Genomic DNA, 17482 nt, shown 5'->3' with positions numbered 1-17482 from the left:
TGGCTTGCTTCAGCCCCACTCCAAAACGGTGCGAGTTTTAGGGGCTAAGCAGGGCTGAAGCGAGCTGAGTCGTGCTGGTTTTTGGTAGTCGAAACGCGAGCCGTGTCGGGCTGAAGTGAGCTGAAGCGAGCTGAAAAAGGGCCATATTAACACTCATGAAACATTATGTCAACAATGACTTTTTTTATACCATGTCCATCAGAAATTTAGTAATTTCAACTATTCTTTAGAAATACAACTATTCTTACATAAAAGTTAAAATTGAGTCCGAGATTCCAAGTAACTTTGCAACAAAATGACTCCGTACTAGACATGGAAATATCATTTGGCATTCAGACTAAAATCTGCTGGACTAGGACTTAGAAAATAAAAACACTGTTAAAAGATAAATCTACAGCCTCCAAAGCATATGACTATCATTCTTATTATGAATTTAAAAAAACAAACAAACAACTGACTGGCAGTTTGGCACGTAACACAATACTGTACTGCAAAGTTTCATGGAAACTGAACTCTTAATCAACTGACTGGATCAATCAGATACCGTCAACCCTAAAACACTAGTTCAACTGCATTGTGCAATAAAAACAACAGTGAATACTCAGTGTATTGTCTTATTTATTGTGCCACTCGGGGAGAGGGAGGTGCCTGTAAAGTTTGGCGGGGCGAGGACCTTTGGCGGCTGAGTTATGAATTTTTAAAGGATGGCTCGAGCCAGGGCTCATATTCAAGTTGTTTTCAGCGAGTAGTGCTCACGCGGGGGATCCGGGGCCAAATAACAGGCCGAGGGGCGGTCGTGGTGGGCCAGGCCTGTGCTGGTTCGAAAGGACTCAGGGAGAGGGGAGGTGCCTGTAAATCTTGGCGGGGCGAGGACCTTCGGTGGCCGAGTTATGAATTTTTAAATCCCCGCGCGAGCAGCTGGAGCATGGGCTCGTGCTAAAGCTTTCCCTGATCCACGCTCGCTGCTGATGTCGGATCGGGCCATGCCTGTGCTGGTTCGAAAGGTCTCGAGAAGATGGAGGTGCCTTGAAAGTTGGGTGAGGCTAGGACTATTGGTGGTCGAGTTGTGAATTTTTCAAGCCAGGCCCACGGGGTCCCCCGTTTCACAGGCCGTGTTACGACAATTTATTTTTTTCGCAGTGTGGGTTCCATCAAATCCTGCGCTCTGATTGGCTGGCGAGTGGGTCCGAAACGGACCCCGGTTACAGACCTCTGGCGACTTGCTCATTCACAACAACAAACATAGTAGAATTTGTCAACATTTATAAGATTTTTGATAATCTTATAAATTTTTGCCAGCATTTCTCAGGAGAACAGCATTAATTTACAGCATGGACAGCGATAATGACAGGCTTCATAGCAAAAGCGAGTTTTACTACCCTGAGGAAGAAGAAATAAAACATTTCAGGAGAAAGCTAAAAACCTCTAACTTGCTAACGCCGAGCAAAAACATGGCTGAATCCTGAACGACTCAATTTTGTATAAATAGGGGACTGCATAGGCGGCAAAATGTAGTTTTTTTTCCTGCCATGGAAGTGCAGATGTATACCGAGGAGGAAGCCATTTGCATTACAGCCGTGAATGAGGATTCAAAATGGCGGCTCGGTTTTCCCTTTCGGGCGCTCTCGTTTTCCGTTAGAATTTGGTTAAGAAAAAAGTAAATATATTATTATTTACCAGCTTAAGGTCGGTCCGTATGGTGAAATACCGTGACCTCGGCCTTGAATACTGACCTCGGCCCAGAGGGCCTCGCTCAGTACCTTCAAGACCTTGGTCACGGTATTTCACCATACGGACCTCCCAGCTGGTAAATAACACATGTATTCGCCCAGTGTAACATCTGAAAGAAAATTAGATGTAGATTAGACCCATATCTTTACAATTTTTGATGGGCTGTCCAGTTTGATGCTTTTAAAAATACAGACAGACAAATGCGAAAAAGTTACCAGTCAGTGTCCGCCAGGCTGGCCTTAGTTCCCACACTGCCTGCTTCTTAAATTTTGCAGCAAAACCCAGTAACCATTTTTTTTTAAATCTGAAAAGTGGCATCTTATGTAATATGCTGCTCAGATATAAACAGGGTTTTTTTTTCCTGTAACAAATGTTGTGCTGGAAAATTAACATTTGGAGCTCTAAAATGTTTTTGCGCTGACTCGATCAAGTCATAAAATAGAAATCCATTTAAAAAAAATTGTATGAAAAAAATAGGGCGCCTCAGACTTTTGCACAGTAGTGTGTGTGTGTATATTATATTTTTCTGATTGTGTACTGGTTTATGCTGAATTTATCACAAAGTTACTGAGTATTAATGGTATTTATGTAAAGTTCTATAGTGTATATAGCAGTCTGTACATGAAGTTACACAGCAGTGAAACAGTTCAAGTTCAGGTGTATTAATAATTATTCTATACACATTTCACTGGATATGAGCAATTGTGCGCGCCGATAGCCTAGTCGTAGCGTAGCCAATCAGCTCATATACCGTCAGTAGAGAAAAACAAAATGGCGGCGCGCGTTGCTGAACCAACTGAGGACGAAATAAAAAGGGGGATGTATTTGATGGTAAGAACGTCTTTTTACTTTTCAAAAATTATTATAGCATTTTTCAGAAATTGCTACCGTCATTTCGCCGGCTTGTTTACATTCTAAGCAGAAATGATTTTGTTGGACGTTTTGCGTGAAGTTTTTTTTTTAAATCAACTTTGCAAAAATTAAAAAATGCTCCGTTTCTCAAAATCCAGTGAACATAGATAGAATAAAACAATTATTCCACTCAATCTCATCGTGCGTGGCTCATAGCCAACTCGGCGCCTATCGGCTCACGTACGACTCGATTTCGTGGAACAACCATTAAATAGTAGAAGCAAAAAAAAAAAAACTTTGCCAATTTGCCAGAACTCAGTCATTTTCCCAGACCACCACATCAGTGCTTAGCAGCAGTAAAAAGACATTGTAAATTTTGCACCTAATATAGAACAGAAATAAGAAAGAATGAGGAACAGCCTCCAACCTTCTCTCCTTGTAAAGAAGGCACAGAGTCACGTAAACTGTGAAAGCTGTCTTTGATGTGGTCCCTGCGTTTGCGCTCCAGTGCGTTGTGGTGTGCCCGCTTGTCTGCCTGCAGTTTAAATAAAAACAGCCCATGTTCTTATACATACACACAAAAAAATAATAATTACAATAGCATACTATAATTCCTCTAATGAAGAAGACTGCCCAGGCACCATGATTTGACCTTTGTCGAACTGAACAGCAACGCCATAATCAGGAGAAACAAACAGGCCACGATACAGTGACACTGTTTCTCAGCGACTTCAACATGCTCATTTTACTGCTTTAAAAATATGTCTCTTTGGCCCATTTATCACCGATATCGTGATAAACTGCCTTTTCTGAAACACCATCACGGTACTCGAACAAATCACAAACTCTGACCTGGAGCAGCTGGTTAAAACTTGGACAGGTTTTTCCCTCCTTTTCAGTGTTAAATACTTTAATTTCTACAAACTCAGTTTTGTAGGATTTTAAACGATAATATCCAGCTGTGACCAGAAGTTTACATACAGAGACATGGTCATGCCAATATTGGGCTTTCAATGATTTCTTTGAACCGATCCTTTCCTGTGGCAGAATGATTACTGTACATCAAACAGCACAAAAAAAAAAAAAAAGTGAAAAATATTGGTGCACAAGTTTAAAAAAAACAAAACAATCACTGCATCAAAACTATACATATACATGCACTCAATTAGATCACGAATTCAGTGGTGCTGAAAATTCCAAAATGTCTCAACTTGCCAAGGCCTCTTAACTTCCTGTTAGTGATCATGATTAACTACAGCTGGTAACTTCTCGATGCACAACATGAAAAGGGTTTGTTTGACAGCAAATCGTTGGCTTGACCAACAGAAAGTACAACGGGAAAGTCTCAGGAGCTCAGTGCAGATCTTGACATGTCTGACTGTCAGGACAACCAAATGTTTGGTCCGGACAATTCAAATCCAGATCCGCCTGCCTGACAGGACAAGCTGAATATTTGTTGAATATTACCATTTCAGTAGCAATTATTCAAGATTTACACATCAATAAAATTCCAACAAAACCAGTTCAACCACCTCAGTGATGCGGCAGTGTTATTGTTGACGACATTCCGGGGAAGCCAAGTACAGCAGATGTGTATGTAAAAATAACCACGGTGTAATATCTAATTAGATCATCTGGTTAGACATTGAATTCATCAAAATCAGAGAAATGGCGATCAAATACCTCCATAAAATAAATATCTGTGGCGAATCATTTTATTCAGTCAGTCAGAGTGTTTTTCTTTTGGATGGTTCACGTTAACCATCACAAATGTCGTAAAATATTTTGCGGGAATTTTACAACAGTGCCGAATTCACTTACGGTTTGTTTTCATTCACAGTGTGATCCTGTCGCCTTTATCACGGCCGACTCGTTTTCTTTTGGTTTCAGTTCACTGAAAGAAAGTGAAAAAGACGACAATCCCAGCTCTTAACACTGCAGATCAGGTAATGGGTTATAACATGTGCATCATAATGGGGCACTGGATAGCTTTTGTTCGTTACGGTTTGAGCTTTATTGAAAAATTATAAAATCATTAAAAGCACAATGATCATAACTACACCTGCTTTTTGATAAAGTTTGTTAACCACTTTCCCTTCGTTGAACACGTAAATATATAGCGATAATAAAAAGGTGATGGTCAGGACAAGGGAAAAAAATCTTGCTGCTTATCCGACTGGACAAGCGGATTAACAAGTTAATGTTGAGCCTTTTCAGTGCAGATCTAAAAGAGGATCATAAAAAGTTACACAACTCAGGAACGTGTCATGAAGTCATTTCTAAACAACTGCAGTTTCCAAGATCACCACTTCAAACAACTGTATGCGAGTACAAGTTATTGGGAGGTGTAGCCACTTTGCTGGGGGGGAGACGACGACCCCCAAACAGTCACCCTCAGCTGAGAGGAATGTTCAGGAACCATCAAGGCACAGACGCCCATCATAAACTGGAAACTGTTGGAACACTGCCAACAGTCAAGTGAGATTTAAAGGGGAACTGAAGGCAAATGTTTTTTTTAAATCATCAAAATTCTATTTCTCATATTATAAAATGTAAGAATGCATTTCTGACAGGTATTTTGTCACTGCTATAGCAAGTTATGAGTGTTTGAAATATGCTCTGTAATAGGGATGTTAACCGATGACCGTTTGACCGAATCAACATCAACTGGTTAATTTTTTTTTTGGTTGTCTGTTAAAAAAAAAAAAAAAATCCATCGTTTTGAAGCCGCCAATTTTGGAGCGGAGAACCTGGAATTCTGTGTTGTAAACACTTGGGGCACGCCATGCGGTGTAAGGACGACAGCTGACAAATCAGAAACACCCATTCAGTCATGTCCCGCCCTCCCGCCCCAGTTGAACACAGCTGCCACTTGGCGAAAGAAAAGTGTAGACACAGGCTTTTTAGCTTACAAATTACTATTCTGTTTTTTTTAATTATTATTCGAAGGCACATGGAGTTTAGTCCTACCTTGGCCAGTGCATTCTGAAAGTATGTTTCGGTCTGTAGCCAACAATGCATGTTATTGCAGATCATATCTCTCCACGCAAACTAAAGGCGCAGATGCCGACTTTTGGAGGGAAGGGGAGAGAATGAACTGACAGCGGTGTCTGGAGGGGGAGTGACAAACGCAGCTTTTATGTCTGTGAGCCAAGTCGGTGACGGCTTCAGAGCAACTTCAATACCATGCAGTAACGGCGTGTTGATATTGGTAACGGCGTTATAACGATTGTAGCTAATTAATTAGACTACCCGGCGTTATAACAGCCTTTATTTTAACGCCGTTATTCCCATCACTGAATGTTATGTACTACTTCTAGCACTTGACTATTTTCAACGCCATCATGGCCAACTGAAACTGTCTCTAAGCTGGAGCCATTTGTCCTCCGCTCCAATACAAACCCCTCGACATCAGTGCCGCGTTTGACTAAACGTTTCGCGCTGTAGAAAAGGGTAATGTGAGTGGAGGGCAGCGACTGGGACTGAATGTCCGGATGCTCGCGGTTAGATTTAGAATAGATTCTAATAATTCCAATTCTAGAATTTTAAACTCATAGGTTAACCGACTTTAACCGGCTAATGAGGCTCGGTGGTCGGTCAAGATTTTTTTTAGTTTTCGCCATCCCTACTATGTAATATAGATCAGTCCGTATGTCAAAGCAATGGCCGTAAACGAGATTCGCTGAGACCTGTGTGAGACATCGTAGGACGGAAGTAAAACATACAGCGGAAATCAAAACGACCAACATCTGTCAAAAGACACACGCGCCCTCCTTCAGATGCTGACGTAATCAAGCCGGAAGTTTTCCCTGTGTCCGAAATCGCTCCCTACTCACTATATAGGGCACTATAAAGTGGAGACGCCATTTTGTAGCGCTGTCCAAAACCTTAGTGAGGATTGTGGGAAACGCGCTCAGTATAATATGCATTTATCACAAAAATACATACATGTATTTATTATTTTGAAAACCCACCGGCCGCCCGATCTGGCACGTTTTAATTGTGCGACAGTAATGACGTAAATACCAGCACAACGGACTCGTCCTAATCCTGTCGTCTTTCCAACACTTCTCTACTCCATGTTGGTTCGAAGTCGGATGGAATAATTTCCACGTCACCTACGCGAGGGAGGCGGATGTATGTGCAGAAGTATACAGTTTAATAAAGTGCAGAACAATATGTACACAGGCAAACAATCCAAAACGGCAGGCTAGATCACAAACGAGAATACAGGCAAAAGGGCTCAAACAGTACATCAAAGGCTAAGCGAGAATAAGAACGAGAAACAGGCGCAAGGACCGTGAAACAGGACATCAAGACAATGGGTAGAAAGGCTTGGTAATGCGTAAATGCGTATCATAAAGGCCAATTTATGCTGACAATCCAGTCCTCGCAGACGGTGTCGCAGATAGTGTCTGCGTAGCCCCCCCACCTTCGCAGACGCTCTGCGCGCACCTCCCAAAAATTGTGACCACCGCAGAAGCCTCGCAGACAAGAGGGCTCCGATTGGTCCACTCTACATCCGCTGTACACGCACTTCCGCTTCACTACTTTCCCGGTTTGTTTTGTTTTCACGACCGGCATTTTTAAAAACACGAGCGAAGATGGAGCAGCATGAAGAGCGGTTGATTGAGGAAGTACGTACATCTATACGACTCCAGTTCTAGTCATTATTAAAAAAAAAAAAGTTCTAGTCATTATAAGTAACCGGAGGATAAACACTCCACTAACCACACCCACCAACTACTCCTAGCGACTTCGCACCCCCTTGCGTTGTGCCGGTGAATAACATCGCGCACGCCTATTACTCCCCGCTCAACAATAAATTACAACTGTCTGCGAAAAGCTATCTGCGAAAGCCTTGTCGCAAGAGCATGCAGAGGCCTTAATACTTCGCGATACAAATGCATCAGCACAGTCCTTAAATAGGTAAACACACAGTTCCTTAATTGAGCTCAGGTGCGCCTTGTTCACGGCACGCGTGCTGGAGTCCACTCGGCGCGCCTTCAGGCGCACGCGCCACAGCGCGCAGGACTGACACGCCATCACTGATGAAGCTGGCAGAGCTCAAAATTAAATTGGGATGATATGGCGATCTGGCGGCTGTGTAAACAGTTTTCAAAATGGCCGCGCTGACACGTCACGTTTGAAGTCTCGCACAAGTCTTGTGAAGATCGTGCAGATAAGCGACGCCTGCTGTGGACCGTATGAACCACATTCGACATGGCTAAAAACCGAAAAGATTGATAAGTGTAATATAATATGCCAAAATGAGTCACGATATAAGGTTAATAAAACCGAAAACGTAATTGAATAAACACGTTAAGAAATAAAGCAAGTTTAAAAACAACTTCAGTTCCCCTTTAAATTGCCGTGGACTAAGAAGTTGCCGTCCGAGACAGAAGCCCCTGCTTCAAAATGTAGCTCTTTCCAAACTTTCAGCTGACCACATGGACAAAGAAAAATTATTTTTCCTCCAAAAGAATTTATCAACGGATGAGAAAGATGGAGTTGTTTTGCCACAATGACCAGAGGAACACTGTACCAGCTGTTAAGCACGGTGGTGGCATCCTCCTGCTCTGGAGCTGTTTTGGTGCATTACACAAAATGAATGGAATAATGAACCTCAGACAGTTGAAACTTGGACACCATTAGGTTTCCAACAGGACAATGACCCCAAACACATCAACGCTGGTTGTGGATAAAGCAGGCAAACATTAGCCTTAAAGCAAGTCCCGACCTCAAGCCTATTTATTTAAAAAAATAAAAAAAAATAAAAAAAAACAAGATCAACTGTGAGCTCCTGCTCACTTACGTATCCCCCCGCTCTCGCTTGTATCAGAATGCAAGCAATCGAAGGAACAGGACACTTATTATGAATGTCGACTTCAACAAATAATTAACCCTGAAACAAGTAAAGAGCAGGGTTCTCCCCAGGGATTTCAAACAGCATCCTGGTAAACTGGCATTTTGAAATAGCATTTTGCTTCTTGAAATAGCATCAAAATTTATTTATTGCTTTTTATCTGCAAATTGCACATTTTATGTCTCAATTTTGAGAGACTATAATTAACTCCCTGACGTTTTTATTCCCTGACGTTTTTTATTGTATATTCTGTGTCTCTTATGTGCATTTTATTTTCTGGTGTATGGTGGCTCTGTGGGAGCACCCTCAATTTCGTTGTATCTCCCGGTACAATGACAAAGATTATTCTATTCTATTCTAGATTATTCTAAAATCCACCCTATATGTTTCGTAAATACATTCAGTCGGTAAACAGGAAGTCGATGTGCGACAGACCTGAAAACGGTATACATGGTACGGAACCCCAAGCTGAAGCTCGGTACCAAATATCAAACAGTTGTGATTTGTAGTGGCTGAGCAAAGTGTTAGAAAAAATTGCGTAAATCCATGTTATGGACCCTTTTCACGTGACGTCACGACAAACGCGGCCGCCATTTTGGACATGTACTACCAGTAGTTTACCACAGCCAACATTGAGGAACGGCAGCAAAGAAAGTGTTTACTTTCAGCAAGACTTCCATCATGCCACTATACTGTTGTGCACCTGGATGTAGTAACCATCAAACAAGGCAAGGTTTATCATTTTATCGGATCCCGACGGAGAAGATGGATAGCGGCCATTAACAGGAAAGATTGGCAGCCTTCGGCATACCAACGCTTGTGTAGTGACCACTTTGTTGGAGGTAAAACGAATAAAATTAGCCAGAAAAGGCATTACATTGCTGTTAACATTCTGTGGCGGCGAGTGTATAACCAAATAGGTTAAAATAACCCATTGTAACCTCTCTGTTCTTCTGTAGTAGCTATTGTTGACTAGCTAATGTCAACAACATAGTAGCTAGTTACGGTAGAAATGTTTACGTTCAGTCATTTGGATGACTGTTAAAACCTTTCAGTCTCAAGTTTTTCCTTTACTGGATTTACTAGTTTACTGTAATTATGATCCGGCAGCTATTTACACCGGATCCAGTGTAAATAGCTGCCAGAGCCAACGTCTGAGGTTCCGGAGCGCGCTCCGGCTTGCTCCCCCTCAAATTAAGCAGCGCGCTCCGGCTTGCTCCGGCCGAGGTTCCGGAGCGCGCGGCTTAATTCGAGGGGGAGCAAGCCGGAGCGTACGTCAGTGAACAATCCTGGTGGAAGCAGGTAAACGTCGTTCTCTAAGCCTGCTAACCTCAGTTTTTGAAAAAAAATACCTCTCCCTCTGCTCGCCCTGTAAATGCCCTACGTCGCTGGATAGTGAAGGTGTTTTCTGCACCTCGCTCCTTTTTCTTTTGTTTGTCGCCTTCCTCGCATTCAAACTGATTCGAGCCAAAGTCCACTACATGTCCAAAATGGCGGTCGCGTTTACAAAGGTCACGTGACTGAAAAGGGTCTATAGGTCTCATACTGTAAATACATTCAGTCAGTAAACAGGAAGTCGATGTGTGACAGACCTGAAAACGGTATACACGGTATAGAACCCCAAGCTGAAGCTTGGTACCAAGTGGCTATGATTTATGGTTGCTGAGAAAAAGGGTGTTTCGGACGGATGGACGGTGTTTTAAAAAAAAAAAAAAAAAAAAAAAACCTACATGGATTGTGGTCAAAAGCTGGGTCTGTAGCAGAAAACACACACAAACTCAATTTAACTCTACAAATCCTGCCAAGAAGAACGGTCAAATATCCAACCACAATTCTGCCAGAAGCTTGTTAACGGCTCCCAAAAGCATCTGGTCACGGTGAAACTTGCCAAATGACATTTAACCAAATATTAAGTGCGCTGTATGTGTAATTTAACCCTGTGTTGATTTCAGAAAACAAAATTTATAACCTTGTGCACCAAATTGTGTTTTTTTTTTCTATTAAAGAAAAAATGTTGTACAATTATTCTGCCCCAGAAAAAGAACAATTCAAAGAACTGGCACGGTGGTGTAGTGGTTAGCGCTGTCGCCTCACAGCAAGAAGGTCCGGGTTCGAGCCCCGTGGCCGGCGAGGGCCTTTCTGTGCGGAGTTTGCATGTTCTCCCCGTGTCCGTGTGGGTTTCCTCCGGGTGCTCCGGTTTCCCCCACAGTCCAAAGACATGCGGTTAGGTTAACGTGGGGCGGCCTTGGGCTGAAGTGCCCTTGAGCAAGGTACCTGACCCCTGACTGCTCCCCGGAGGACGCAGAGGATGAATTTCACTGACAAATAAAGGTTTCTTCTTCTAAAATCACTGGAAACCCAATACTGCCATGACGTTCATGTCCGTGTATATAAACTTCTGACCGCAACCGTAATTAAACTACGAGACTGCAATCCATATCATGTATCAGGATGTATTTTTGCCATGTCATTCAGATCTACTCAGATTCCTGTTCTTGGTTGACAGGAGCGGAACCCGATGTGGTCTCCTGCCTGTAAGTTCAGCGTGTTGTGTGCCATGTGATGCTTTTCTGCTTACCACATTACCACAAGCGGTTAATTGTGTTCCTGTAAAATTCCTGTCAGCTGAAACCTCTGACCTGATTGGATAATTACATCTGTGTGTGTTCCAGTGAATCTAGTCTTCATTTTAAATAATAAATGTGAGGAAAGGGGCGATAAAAATCAAATTGCTGGAAGCTAATCTTTAAGATAATGACACGTTGTAGCCTATTTATAGCTTTCATTTAATATTCTGGCTAATTTAATAACTTTAAAACAGGCAGATTCACTGGTAAATTATGTAGTGGGGCTGGAATCGGTGCACTTTAATGTGTCTCTCCCTCAATTTATTTCCCTAATGGCACACGGGAGCAGTAAAACTGAAATATCCATCAGGACGAATGAGGGTTACTATCGTCAGTACGTAAACAAGTAGCTAGGCATATTTATAGCGAAATAGATCTATGGCTGTTTTCAACTTGGGGCCGTTTTAGCATGCCGAGTGATCCCAGACCAACATTACATGGAACTCAAACCATGTAAAACGCCCGACAAGCAAGGCTTCCAGAGCTTCTCGGTATGTTTTGTCTGTGGTTCATTTTGCAGACCTTGTAAATTTGCGTCTTGTGAAACATGTCCACTTTAAGGCTAAAGGACATGCTGTCCATACGCATCTGCAGGTTTCTGTCATGTTTGGATAGAAAACAAGTGCAGAATTTAATAAAACGTGTGATGTCATGTAGTTCAGTGACCAAGCAAACAGTGTTGGATAGGCTCGTCAACTATTATACGAGTCCCGATGTTGACATTTCTTTTAAAAACAGGAAGTCAGAGTGACGGGGTGTGAAAGCAATTGACCGATTTACACAACGCTCCACTCCCACTGAATACAAACATACTTTTTGGTATTTTAGCAAAATGGGTAAACATGGAACAAGAAAGCATTTAAGAGCTTTTCTGAACCGGAGAGGATTTCTCACTATCATCATCACCCCCCACACCTGTTGTGCTTTTGGAGTTACATATGACATACGTGTTTGGGCCAAGGATCACTGTTAACAGGTGAGGGAACGGTAGATAAAATTATACTGCTTATTCTTACTACCATCCCGACAGCGTATAAAGACGGAGTCACGGTCCTGATCAATCTGAGGAAGAAATATTCTGATACTGAACAGCCTCAAAGGAAGACACTCCCCTGAAAATGGTGTGCACGTTTGCCGTTACGTGACAGGCAAACTCCATGTGAATTTCTTTCAACCAATAGCTTTTTTCCCCCTAGCAGTCAGGTGCTGGTGTGGCGCCAGTTCCGCATTGCTGTCTTTTGAGAACTGAATGCTACGCAGCAGCAGGGAAGTTGGAGTAATTCCCGTTGAAGTGTCATCAGGGGGAAACATTTATTCTAAAAAATAACAGCGGACCGAACTCATCTACTTTTCTTGCATTTTATAAAAGTTTCACTTTAAGACATTACAGCTTGCACTTTAAAGGGCACATCTTGGGTATATGGAAGAGCAAGATCAATGGAATTCTCTTATTTTATATTAAACTTTGGTCAAATATCTGCCACATTTTGCGCAATTTTTTTACCTTGCGCAATACCAGAAAAATTCAGCTGAAATCAAGCCATTTGAGGCGAATTGGTCCGCCTCTGAAAAAACTTGCCGTTTGGATTTCCCGGCAAGCACTGACTTTCGTGACGTCGCGTGCGGGACGCCTCCTTCTGAATCCCACATCAGCGCTGGTTTGTTTATGAGAAAATGACCTGGTGGTTTTCTGCAAATTTCTTCAACGTTATCACGTAATTATTAAAATGGTTAACAGATGTATCATAGGAGGGTGTAGCAACACCAATCTTGATGGGATTACTACTCATCATTTCCCAAAAGACCAGACAATGAGAGAGAAATGGGAGCGCGAGGCACTCGGAAAAAATGTCAACATGCAACTGGTGTTGTCTCCGTCATCTTCACTACTTGAATCATCATCAAGTCCAAACAGTCATCTTCACTACTTGAATCATCATCAAGTCCAAACAGATGAAGCCCCAATTCTGACATCTCATTCTTCATCCAAAGGTTTAGTAATATTGTGCTCAGGCGACAATTCCATATTTCAATGCAAAATCGCTAGCTGCTAAACTTGGTCTACACAGACTGTGCACTAAATCCGTGCAGGGTCTCTGAGCCTGCTGGCAGATCCGCACATGACGTCATGAACCTGGATCAATGTGGCTCCAGACTCCCTTGGGATTTTTCCAGACACGTTTTGTTATTCATTTGTTTTTTTCTGCTGTAGACAGATAGCCTTGTGCAAAATTACCCTTCTGGATGAGCGTGTAAAGGGACGTACTTTTTCATCTCATCTCATTATCTCTCGCCGCTTTATCCTGTTCTAAAGGGTTGCAGGCAAGCTGGAGCCTATCCCAGCTGACTACGGGTGAAAGGCGGGGTACACCCTGGACAAGTCGCCAGGTCATCACAGGGCTGACACATATGGCCCTTTTCCACTACCCTTTTTCAGCTCACTTCAGCCCGACACGGTTCGCGTTTCGACTACCTCAGAACAGCACGACTCTGCTCGCTTCAGCCCTGCTTAGCACCCAAAACTCGCACGGTTTTGGAGCAGGGCTGAAGCGAGCCAAACCGAGCCGAGTGGGGCTAGGGGCGTGAGGAGACACTCCCCTGTGCACTGATTGGTGAGGAGAAGTGTCCTCACATGCCCACACACGCCCTGCGAGCATGTTGGGATCTGTAAACACCGTAAACCCGGAAGAAGAATTATGAATTACGAGAATTTCTGAAGCCTTATGCGCCTCGCCTCATCTATACGCTCTTGCCAGTATCCGTTGGCGTTGTTGGTGACAACAAGCCACAGCACCAAGACCAGCAACACTAACGATTCCATGTCCTCCATGTTTATTGTCTACTATCCGGGTCGTGAGACTACCGCTTAAAAGATCACTGATGTCACTGTTTGCGCCACCTAACATCACGTGACGTCCACCCACTTTTGCTAACTCCACCCAATGTGTCCACCCACTTCCAGCCAGCATGGTTCAGCACGGTTGTAGTCGAAATGCAACTCCAACAGCCCCACTCAGCTCGACTCAGCCGCGTTTGTAGTGGAAAAGCGGCAATAGACACAGACAACCATTCACACTCGTGGTCAATTTAGAGTCGCCAGTTAACCTAACCTGCATGTCTTTGGACTGTGGGGGAAACCGGAGCACCCGGAGGAAACCCACGCAGACACGGGGAGAACATGCAAACTCCGCACAGAAAGGCCCTCGCCGGCCACGGGGCTCGAACCCGGACCTTCTTGCTGTGAGGCTTTCATATAATAAAACTCCACTAAATCGGTCCAGGATATGCACTTCAAGTCTGCCTACATGATTTATCAAAACAGTAAGGAATTTTCTTCCGGCAGTCCAGCCCAACACCCCAGACGTCAGCGGTTCTTACTTTTCTCAACCAGCAGTTTTGTAATACCGGGCCAGTGCTGTTTTTTGTTTTTTTTAAATAGTCAAAACACTTGGAACTGGTTCTCGGTTAGGCACTGGTACGTGTTAGTGGAAAAGGTCGACATGAAGTGAAGTGAAGTTTTACAACCATGTTTGCTGTTGAGCAAGACCCACCCCTGGGGGCGGGACTTAGATGTTCTAGAGAGCATTTGATTGGATGAATCTGTACAAGTAGTCCAGGTAGGACGTGTTGAGTCATGGAAAAAAAAAAAAAGTTTTATAAAAATGAAAACTCCTTAATTATTTTTCGCCTTAGATAGATTATTGTATTGTGTTTATAAGACTAAAGAACAGATACAAAAAGGTTTCAGAAGCAGAGTAAGAAATGAAAGCTGAGATGTAAACAGCTGTATAATATTTGAGGTCCATGTGGATTTCTGAGATGTTTCTAGGAGCTGAACAGGTTTCCTACAGGACTGCTTGAGGCTAGTAAACACCAGGCAGGCAGGCAGGCAGGTAATGGAGCCAAAGGCCACATGAGGACAGGAGCAGAGAGCAGAAACGCTGCTGGAGCTCATTAGTTAGCAAAGCGACTACATACCACTGGGTGAAATCTCGACGACTCTTCCTGTAAAAACAAAAAAAGTGTATTAACTCGGAGTGAAGAGGCACAACTCGGAATACAAATCACACCGATAGAAACCAAACCAGTCACTAAAGCCAACTTGATGAGGAAAATCACATGTAAAGCAGCGCTAGCTTCTCCAGCTAACCCGGTAGCTTTCTGTAGGCTAGCTGCTAGCACGCGCTGTATTAATAACACACTGCGGTCTAATCACACAGGGAAACAGCTCGCCGGAAGCACCGTCACCTACATCACTATCGACTTCGATGTCATCGTTATCACTCATTCTCCGAACTCGACAGAAACGCCACTGAGATCCCGAGCAGCCTGCAAACACCACACACACATCCACTGGAGCACACAACAGGACTCGAGCAGACCTGTACACGTGACTGAACCAGAACCCGAGGTGCGCATGCGCAGCAGTGTGAAACGGTCTGGGTATTAGGGTTCTTAAAGGAAGCGTGGTGCTTGAAAGTTTGTGAACCCTTCTGTATTTCTGCATAAATATGACCTAAAACATCATCAGATTTTCACACAAGTCCTAAAAGTAGATAAAGAGAACCCAGTTAAACAAATATTATACTTGGTCATTTATTTATTGGGGGCGGCACGGTGGTTAGCGCTGTCGCCTCACAGCAAGAAGGTCCTGGGTTCGAGCCCCGGGGGCCGGCGAGGGCCCTTCTGTGTGGAGTTTGCATGTTGTCCGTGTGGGTTTCCTCCGGGTGCTCCGGTTTCCCCCACAGTCCAAAGACATGCAGGTTAGGTTAACTGGTGACTCTAAATTGAGCGTAGGTGTGAATGTGAGTGTGAATGGTTGTCTGTGTCTATGTGTCAGCCCTGTGATGACCTGGCGACTTGTCCAGGGTGTACCCCGCCTTTCGCCCGTAGTCAGCTGGGATAGGCTCCAACTTGCCTGCGGCCCTGTAGAAGGATAAAGCGGCTAGAGATAATGAGATGAGATGAGATTTATTTATTGGGGAAAAGTATGTGAACCTTTGCTTTCAGTATCTGGTGTGACCCCCTTGTGCAGCAATAACTGCACCTAAACGTTTCCGGTAACTGTTGATCAGCCCTGCACACCGGCTTGGAGGAATTTTAGCCCATTCCTCCATACAGAACAGCTTCAACTCTGGGATGTTGGTGGGTTTCCTCACATGGACTCCTTGCTTCAGGTCCTTCCACAACATTTCCATTGGATTAAGGTCAGGACTTTGACTTGGCCATTCCAAAACATTAACTTTAGGCCATGTTTACATTAGACCGTATCTGTCTCGTTTTCTTCGCGGATGCACTGTCCGTTTACATTGAAACGCCGGGAAACGGGAATCCGCCAGGGTCCACGTATTCAATCCAGATCGTGTCTGATCCGGTGCTGTGTAAACATTGAGAATACGCGGATACGCTGTGCTGAGCTCTAGCTGGCGTCGTCATTGGACAACGTCACTGTGACATCCACCTTCCTGATTCGCTGACATTGGTCATGTGACGTGACTGCTGAAAAACGGCGAGGACTTCCTCCTTGTATCACCTTTCATTAAAGAGTATAAAAATATGAAAATACTGCAAATACTGATGCAAATACTGCCCATTGTGTAGTTATGATTGTCTTTAGGCTTGCCATCCTTCCACTTGCAAGTGGTAAGTGACGCGCATGCCCGACATGCACTGAGATCACACACACAGCGGCTCAGTCCCGAATCACTGCTCGTGCACTCCACTCACGCGCTGTGTGAGCTGCGCAGGGCCGGAGTGTGCACCCTCCAGAGGGCACTCGCTGTTCAGGGCGGAGTGATTTGGAGCGCAGGATGCCTGCGGAGCCGAGCGTATCCGTGTATTGGTGTTGCTGTGTGCACGCGAATCGTGTATTGGCGTTGCTGTGTGCATGCTAATCGTTTTAAAAACATTAATCTGATGATCCTCTGATACGGTCTAATGTAAACCCCACCTTATTCTTCTTTAACCATTCTTTGGTAGAACGACTTGTGTGCTTAGGGTCGTTGTCTTGCTGCATGACCCACCTTTTCTTGAGATTCAGTTCATGGACAGATGTCCTGACATTTTCCTTTAGAATTCGCTGGTATAATTCAGAATTCATTGTTCCATCAATGATGGCAAGCCGTCCTGGCCCAGCAAAACGGGTCCAAACCATGATACTACCACCACCATGTTTGACAGATGGGATAAGGTTCTTATGCTGGAATGCAGTGTTTTCCTTTCTCCAAACATAACACTTCTCATTTAAACCAAAAAGTTCTATTTTGGTCTCATCCATCCACAAGACATTTTTCCAATAGCCTTCTGGCTTGTCCATGTGATCTTTAGCAAACTGCAGATGAGCAGCAATGTTCTTTTTGGAGAGCAGTGGCTTTCTTCTTGCAACCCTGCCATGCACACCATTGTT

At 43.7% G+C, this 17482-nt stretch overlaps 1 protein-coding gene across 2 annotated transcripts in view; it reads right to left on the bottom strand.

The window, feature by feature from the left end:
- Window positions 1-15470, bottom strand: part of LOC132894328 (protein max-like) — a 34366-nt gene extending 18896 nt beyond the window's left edge. For both annotated transcript variants that reach the window (XM_060934000.1, XM_060934001.1), the window contains exons 1-3: window positions 15329-15470; window positions 15055-15081; window positions 3011-3118 (exon numbers count right to left, since the gene is read on the bottom strand). In XM_060934000.1, coding sequence (XP_060789983.1) covers window positions 3011-3118; window positions 15055-15081; window positions 15329-15364 — 171 coding nt within the window. In that variant the 5' untranslated portion in view covers window positions 15365-15470. The remainder of the gene's footprint in view (window positions 1-3010; window positions 3119-15054; window positions 15082-15328) is intronic.
- Window positions 15471-17482: the final 2012 nt, after the last annotated feature.

This window comes from Neoarius graeffei, chromosome 11 (assembly GCF_027579695.1).
Source record: "Neoarius graeffei isolate fNeoGra1 chromosome 11, fNeoGra1.pri, whole genome shotgun sequence".
In the NCBI taxonomy this organism is placed as follows: Eukaryota; Metazoa; Chordata; class Actinopteri; order Siluriformes; family Ariidae; genus Neoarius; species Neoarius graeffei.
This window is presented reverse-complemented; position numbering and strand designations above follow the sequence as displayed.